We start from the raw sequence: 8,297 nt of genomic DNA, 5'->3' as shown, positions 1-8,297 counted from the left end.
GACTCGCTCTTCATCCACCCCTAGGCACAGCTCAATACATTCCAGTTGCTCTCCCACATAAACCCTTATAGAAACGCTTCTGGAACACATGACTAGATAAGGGATTAAAAGAGAGAGAGAGAGAGAGAGAGAAGCTGATGGAAACAGTTTTTTTTCGTTTGGAGTTTTTTTGTTTAACTCCAAACTTCCATGGAAAATGAAGACACAAATGTAAGGATCAACAGACCTTAAAGCATTGAGGCAAGATGACTTTCCAGGTAAGAAATACTTCTTGCATTGTTTCCTGAGAGTAATTAATTAACTTTTTCTTTTAAACAGGAGCAACTTCATATATGGCTCATACTTAAGTAAAGAAGAAATTGCTTTCTCTGACCCTACTCCTGATGGAAAACTCTTTGCAACACAGTACTGTGGCACCGGCCAGTTCCTAGTATATAACTTCCTCAATGGACAGCATCACAGCTAAAACGGAACTCCTGCAGGAGCAGTTACTGGAGACTTCTGCCAAAATGTACTGAATTGGTGCAGACCTTAAGCAGAAGCCAGGGCCATTTTTGTTACAGCGAACTCAGGACTGGTAACAACCAAAAGGTTGTACTATTTTATTAAAATTGTAAACAATGCAGTAATAGGCTAACTTTGTTTTTTTAAAAAAAAAGATATTTTATTAACTTTTACAAAAGTTTGATTGTATTTTATCTAGTTAGTCATGTTTACATGCAGCAGAAAATTGTTCATAGTGGACTGTAAACTAATGCAAAGACTATAGTCTCGCTGATGAGTACATGCTGAAGTTCTTAATGTGGTGATATACCAGTGCTTCTTGGTACTGTAAATTATTTTATTTGGTCTCCTCCCACCAGTTCTAGAAGCAGGGTAACGCAGTTAAAAGATTGCTTGCTTGACAGAATTCAAGACTATCCTCAATTGCATCAGTGCCAGAAACGTTAYAGTGCAGTAGTTGTGGTAATAATCTTCACAGATGGTATGGTTGCCTCTAGTGTGCATTACATGCATTACTAGGTGCATGAGTAACTTGGGTGCCAGCAACATAGGAAACTTTTATCCCCCTCCAAAAATTAGTTGTAGACTAAAAGGTGGAATCAGCCCCCCCAAGGAACTGGCGTAGGCTTCATTTTTCTTCAAGTACTGTACTGAGTATATACCTTTGTTAGTGGACTTCACTTTGATACTTGTCACTCCTTCATAAAGCTCTCCTCTTTTAAAGGGTTTGTATGTTGAAAAAACTGCTGTGGCCTTTCTTGATCTGTACATAATGTAGATAGATTAAAAATAAAATACTTGATAGCTTTTTTTAAGGTTACTCTGTATTGATACTACGTGTGAATGAATGTTTAGTATGTTTTTATACTTCTGCATGTGAAATACTACCTTAGTAGCTAAAGGCACTGTGTGTTTTGAAGCAGTCTTTGGAGAACACAGTGATACTGCACTGTTACCTGCTGCGGTAGGTGAAAATTCCCTTTTTGACAATTGATATATTAGCTTCACCCACCAAGGATCAGTTCCCTAGTAGCTTTGAGTCAATGCAATATTGCTGTCACGTTTACAGTAAAAAGAGAGGTGGTGATTTCATCCTTGAATAATATCTATCTTAAAACCCTAATGTGAGACTGGAAAGATTTAATTGGTTTTTAAGGTTTTTTTGGTTTTAATTTTGGAACTAATATGCAGTTATTATACAGTACTTTATATTGTCCTGCACACTATTCATGTGTCCTTAACCTTAGTCTAGAGCTGAAGCAAAGAACTCACACTGTGTCTGAAACAAACAATACCAGACTTGTGAACTATACTGCTACACATACTGCGTGCCTGCCAGAGCAGTACTTAAAGGTGCCCAGACCAGGATATGTTTTCAGCTCTTCTTGCAATTAAGGTGACTAAAAGTTTTGGTATTTGCAGCTTGTTTACTCCTACCCATCGTCTGTTTGAAACAAAGCTCTTGTCTCAGATAGAAGTACCCACTTTGTAAAATCTATAATACTGGCATTGTACTAAATTAACTTTTTATAAAGGCAACTAATAGCATCACTTTAGCAGTATCAAGTGGGTTTCTCAGGTGCAAGCACTCATGTTTGAAGAGCTGCAGGAATATTGTCCTGTCCATCCATCAAAGTAACAGTTAAAGGAAAAAAAAAAAAGCAGTCTTAAATGGTAATTTAATATATTCAAATTTAATGAAAGCACATTATAAACATACCATAGCCACAACTGCAGACAGTTTCAGTTCATAAACAATAACATGAGGTAGACTGACTAGTGAAGCTAAATTCACCAAGTTTTTGGTTAAGAAAACTTTACACTAGGAAAGCAACATTTTTAACCCTCTTCCAAAAGTCACAAAAAGCAATTACATAAGTTAAGCAAAAAGCATCTGAATATGATTCTTTCTTTAAATCTTAGTTTACATTCAAATTTAACCTGTGAATAGACAACAACATCTACAGGTAAAATATAATGCTGGCCAATGTAATACATTCATAAGAAGAGCCTTGATGACGAGGCTTAAAATCAAAAGGGAATAGCAATAATCTAGTTGTCAAATAAATGGTCTCCTTTCCAGAAGTGAGCTAAAACTTTGAGCTAGACAGGCCTGCAACTTTTGAGCTTTTTTTTTTTTTCAAATATACTTTGAAAACTCCCTGCCTCTGCACTGGAAAGAGTTACAGAAGTTGGTTTACAATTATTTGGTAATGGAAGGCAAATATGCTGACTTTCTGATTTAATTCTCAACCTTCAGGACAATTTCGCACTGCTTCACAAGAGGGCTGACTCATCATCGTAGTCTCAGCACCTGGAATTTTAAGAACTTAGTGCAAACATCAAATAGACAAAAAGGAAACCATTTTTGAACACTTCATACCTGGAACTTTTACACCAAATTAAAACTCTGGGTCAACCTTAAGCCCTTCTGGCAAAAACAGAATTATTGGAATACATTCAGGTATATATCAAAAGCTTCAAGAAGCATCTTCTATATCCCTACTTCTGTCAAGTGTTAGACTATATAAGGCAGGTTGCATCTGAAGAAAAATAAAAAATGAATCTAAAGAAATGGGTTGTTCATTTGAAAGTTGCTAATTTACAGCATCAGAATTAAGCTACATTAACACAGACATCTGCAAGCCACTTTCCTTTAGCCTCAGTCTAATATATTATGTTTTTCATTTGTAAACATCTCTTCACAAGATAAAAAAAGGTTGCTCAATTAACACTATGTTTAAAAAAAAATGCAGCTTTGGCAGATCCTTCTCTGATGAGTTGCAGGTCAAGTTAAGAGATATGTTGATTTCATTACATTTTCAGGGAGTAAATTAAATTAATATTCCTGAATCAATCTTAAAAGCATGCTGCATTTTTCTTTTTGGTAAGGGAATCATGATCAGGAAGGTTTTTATTTTAGTAACATACAGAACATCAATTGGGTAACCAATGTTAACTGCAGAAGTAAAACAATACCATTCTGATTTAACCCTGACAACCAAATTCTGCTGCACCAAGTTCCTTCTGGAACAACTTAACAAGATTCAGCAACATGTTGTAATATGTTATAAGAAGAACAATGCATGATTAGCTCTACAACCAATATTTTAAAGAAGTTAATCAAAATAAAAGGGCCAACAGTGTTAGGTGATGCATTCAAAGACCTTTGCTTCTGGACAGAGTCTCTTCTGAGCAGTCCCAGCTCATGAGGAATTCTCTCCCCACTTGCCATTAGGCATCGTAAAATATGTCCAGTTTCAGACTCACTTATGTCTCTCAAACCCAGCTCAAGCAGTGCTGCCTTCCTGCACACTTTGATATTTTCTGATTCACATATGGTTATGAATTGAAAGAAAAGGGTTTTCTGATCTTAGGTCTGCAGCCAATTGGAGCTGAGTGAAAAAGGACACAGAGTAAATTGCATAAAGCACCCCACAAAGGCATTTGACATACAGCAGAACTCATTTCCATAACCAAAGGAGGATGAACCACAAATTTTAAAAACTTTGACAAGAGTGGAAACTGAGGGTATGTTGCTGGCAAGCTATTCTGAACTCTAACTGAAGAGAGAGCGTCTATAAGGAGGCCTGTTTGCTGAGTGGGCAGTTCACTTTTTATCCCTGGAGTCAAGGAGGAGGTAACTAAGGGGGTGAAAAATTATGCTGCTATGAGAACCTGCGTGCACAGTGCCTGCCCTGCTTTTACTGATTTGTTCAGGTTTAAGTAGTAAACTTCTTTAAACACCTGTGGAAATTTTGCCAAAGACAGTTTCAATACATACACAATTACAAATTTTAAACTAACACTGCACAGAGAACAAGACTATTCCTTTTAATACAAATAGCTAAGTTATATTGTAGTTTCAAACCCCTGAGTATTACTGTACCAAAGTACAGATCTGAAGAGAAACAGTGGGCTCTCCTCCACATATCTTCAATAAATTCCATATGCTRTGTTGAGTCTCATATAACACATTCAAGCTAGCGGACGCTAAAAGCGGCTTCTTCCCTAGCTCAGCTGAATATTTAAAAAAAAAAAAAAACCTTCAACCAAATTACATTCTCTTCCTATACCCTACAACTTGGTTGGCTATGTAATTAGTGTCATTGACTGTGACGGATGTGAATATAACTTGAATCCATGATCCTTTAAATTATAACAGATGTGATAATTTTTTACCTAAGAATAAAGCCTACTTTAGAATTTTGGGAATCCTTTAGAGTAGTCTAGATAAATATTGGTTGCACTTTGCTCCACAGTGATTGTACTTTTAAAAAAAAAAGTTCTTTTTTTCTTTTGTTATCAGTGTCTTATCAAAGCTTATATATGGCGTCCAGTAAGAAAATAGAGTGGTTTGTCATCGCTACTGTTTGCGGTTTGAAACTCGTCTCGAAGGCGGAACTGCCACTCATCCTCCAGCTCCAAGCGGACGATTGTTTGCCGTAACGAGCTTCTGTCTTGACATATGACACAGAGGGTGGCACCTTCAATTGAAAAACACATTAGAGCTTTAGGTTACAAGAACAATTCTATTATTTTCTTGGTTCATTTTCCAAAGATATTTGAAAGACAAAACTCTGCCACTAGGTAGGAACATTTCTCATTAAAAAAAACAAAATAAACATGTTAGAATCTATGAAGAAATGGACTGCATATCCCCAGATCAGACCCATGAGCCCTGAGATACAGGCACGTGTGTCCATTGGCAAGGTGACAAAGGGACACATGGCACGATCAAGGAGAAGGAAGCACGGTGTGAGGTCTGCTCTGTACCACAGGACACAGCTGCCCAACTGGCTTTAGTAGCATCAACTGGAACAGATGTGGAATTAACTTGAATCCAAGATCCTTAAATCATTACTGATCAAATTATGCCAAAAGAATAAAGTCTATCTTCCCCCCCACAGTTACGTACTTGCTTTTGTACAGGGTCACTGACTCACTGTGTTAAGCTAAACCAGTCCCACAACTGACTCCTGAGAAACTCTGCTATAACTTCCCTCAGGTATGAGAGCTTCCCTTAGTAAAGTACTGCAAGAGGAACAACAAACTAAAACCCTAATTTCTCTGGTTTAACGAGTTTGCAAGCTTCCTTCCACCTGATGTTGCCACTACGTAGTCATTTTAAAAAGTAAGAGAGTCAGACGCTCTAAGGACTTTCTCTGTTTTATGCTCTAGCCCACTCATGTGGCCCACGGAAGATTCAGGTTCAGATCTCTCCTCTGCTTGATCTCAGCAAGGGCAGGCCCTTACTGCCAGGCATTCCTTGACCTTTTTCATGAAGAAAAACACCCAAGAAACAAAACACAACAAAAATCTCAGGGGTCCTGGACCATCTAGAGCAGTGGCAGCTCTCATGCTTTTTAGCTTGTGTAACCTGTAGTAAACCTGTACGTATTTGCACATGTGCGCATATTTAAAACAACACAGTTTTGAGAGAACAAGATTGTACGACAAAAAAAAAAAAAAAAGAACATACAAAAAAGAGCATTAGAGCTGCCGCTGAAGCCTGCAGTTATACAACAAAGTCTCCCCACATGCTTCAAGCACAAAACTGCAGGACGGCAGGGGGTGTCAGGACCCACTAGCTTCCCCCGTGCCTGCCTGCCCGCACTCAGCCCAGGCTGCCACGTGCCCCACTCTGGGGGCTCGGCAATGCTGGCAGCATCCCCATGAAGGGCTGTGGTAGAGCTGAGTCTTCGTGCACTGCCCATGGGTTGGCGCAAGAGCAAGCTAAAAAACACAGCTCTTGGGGATGGCTTGGAGACATCCTCTCTCTGCCTGTTAGCATGTGCACCATCCTCACTTAGCACAAGAGGGAAATAAGGCTCTGGCACGTCACCTCAAATAATACACAGGAACTCCATAATGCATTTAAGCATTACTAAATACCTACGGCAACTTGTTACATGTCACTAAGACAAGAGTGATGAAGACAGCTTTTGGCAAGGTTTATGCAGTTCTGGTGGGGGTAAACCCCCCTGTCCTTAAGGTAAGAGCTGCCCCGATCAGCAGTACTGAATATTTATTTCTGTTCTAGGCAGATTACTGCAGTAGAATTCCTTGTCCTCATCAGTAACGTCTGTGCTCCAAACACTCCTTTCAAGTTGCTGATTGTTCAATCCACTGACTGATTTCCATGTATCCTTCTTTTTCTGCACCTATTTCCACTTGATGTTAATTTAAAGTAACTTAATGAATGCAGTTTATCAAAGCTTAGCTGCCTTTATTTCTAACAGGGGCAGAAGTTTTTACACACTCCAGAAATAAACAATCTATCTTCTATTTCTTTTTAGAACAGCAGCAGCACTAATTGTGAAAATGGAGCTATTTTAATGAATCTGTTTCTTCCTCTATCTTTCAGTTTTCTTCTGTGCTATTACTTCGCAGGAAAACAACAGGGATGTCCAAGAGAGCAATCAGATATTACCTTTCAGAAACCTAAACTGCTTGAGGAGGTCTGCACCAACGAAAGAGTCGCAGAGATACAGCAGGAGTCCACTGAAAAACACCCCTTCGCAGTTGACGTTGACTGAGTGCGGCCGGGAGCTAACATAGCATATGGCCGCCTGAAACACAAGGGAAAAAGCCAGAAAGCACTTCTGTGTTAGAAAATGCCTAAGTAAGACTTTTAAGTGGAAGGGAATATAAATTAGTGGTAGCAGGTGAGTAAACTGGTGCTGGTAAACAATAAAATCTAACATGAAAACAGTATTGATCAGATTTCGCCTAGGAAATAACACAACAGACAGACTCCTAGACTGAGTTCAAGTCTGGTCAGAAAGTCCTGCACATGTTATTCCAGGGCTCTCTGTAATTCATTTTCATTTCCTGCGAATTACCTGCTTATAGCAACTGTAAGATTATTTAGTTTGTTCTAATGAGGACACCTTTGATGATAAGCAGAATAAGTAATTCCACGAGTACTGAAACTACTGAAACTTGCTTTCCTATGGGCTGAGGTCTGCAAGCTTCAACTGAAGTGCTTCCCATCATTGGCAATCCTGTGTTTCAGCGCCCTGACGACCTTTCTGTATTAAAGAGTTTCTTCTCTATCTTGCCACTGACTTCCATAAAATTTGTCAGAACTAAACCCCTGTGAGACTTTCGCCTGCCTTGAAATGCAGCTCAAACTGACCAATGGGTTAAAAAATTATGATCTGCCCATTTACAGACATATAAGACATACTTGCACAAACTTAGTTTCCCTAAAAACCCAGGTTAATTAAAAAGAGGAGCTTCTAAATGGAGGACTGCATTACAAAAGACAGAAATATAAGCTCGTCTGTTAGTGCAGCAAGTCACTACGAAAGTGTCCCATCAGAAACTCTCTCAGCCAAAACAAATTTGCTGCAAGGAYAAATCAAATACAGATGATAAAAAGCTGTAAAAATAGGGGTATGAAGATGATCAAAAAATTTTGTGGATAGTTTTTGTACAGACAGCTATGCAGCACACCAAGTTTTCTCAAGAATGGCATCACTTTAGGGTTTTTGTTCCCTAGGAAATATTATTTCAGACAGACATGCCCAGTTCCTTTGTAAATCACATCAGTCCATGACCCATCACTGGTCTCTGCCCACACCAGCCAGCTAAAAGGCTTTACTGCCAACACTATGAGTTCCGGCAGCTGAGAGCTACAACAGCGTTTCAGACTGTAGACCTTGGATAAGATCCAAGCAGGAATTATTATGATGTATTTCTTTTTTTTTCCTGGGGTTTTACTTTGTTCTAGGGTCATTGATGGTGATGTCTAATCCTTCTCCTCTGTATGAAATGCTTGGTTTGGT

The 8,297-nt window shown here is 38.8% G+C and overlaps 2 protein-coding genes across 5 annotated transcripts in view; one reads left to right on the top strand and one right to left on the bottom strand.

Moving 5' to 3' along the window:
* ESCO1 (establishment of sister chromatid cohesion N-acetyltransferase 1) overlaps nt 1-1,324 on the top strand; it is a 40,596-nt gene extending 39,272 nt beyond the window's left edge. For 3 of the 4 annotated variants that reach the window (XM_026058591.1, XM_026058593.1, XM_026058592.1), the window contains exon 12: nt 319-1,324. In XM_026058591.1, the coding sequence (XP_025914376.1) occupies nt 319-466 (148 nt within the window). In that variant the 3' untranslated portion in view covers nt 467-1,324. The remainder of the gene's footprint in view (nt 1-318) is intronic. The other variant, XM_026058597.1, reaches the window with a different exon arrangement.
* A 2,813-nt stretch (nt 1,325-4,137) lies between these two features.
* GREB1L (GREB1 like retinoic acid receptor coactivator) overlaps nt 4,138-8,297 on the bottom strand; it is a 65,903-nt gene continuing 61,743 nt past the window's right edge. Inside the window, exons 30-31 of the mRNA XM_026058590.1 lie at nt 6,938-7,076; nt 4,138-4,991 (exon numbers count right to left, since the gene is read on the bottom strand). Coding sequence (XP_025914375.1) covers nt 4,828-4,991; nt 6,938-7,076 — 303 coding nt within the window. The 3' untranslated portion in view covers nt 4,138-4,827. The remainder of the gene's footprint in view (nt 4,992-6,937; nt 7,077-8,297) is intronic.

The sequence above is a fragment of the Apteryx rowi genome, unplaced genomic scaffold, assembly GCF_003343035.1.
Source record: "Apteryx rowi isolate R43461 unplaced genomic scaffold, aptRow1 scaffold_149, whole genome shotgun sequence".
Classification (NCBI taxonomy): domain Eukaryota; kingdom Metazoa; phylum Chordata; class Aves; order Apterygiformes; family Apterygidae; genus Apteryx; species Apteryx rowi.
This window is presented reverse-complemented; position numbering and strand designations above follow the sequence as displayed.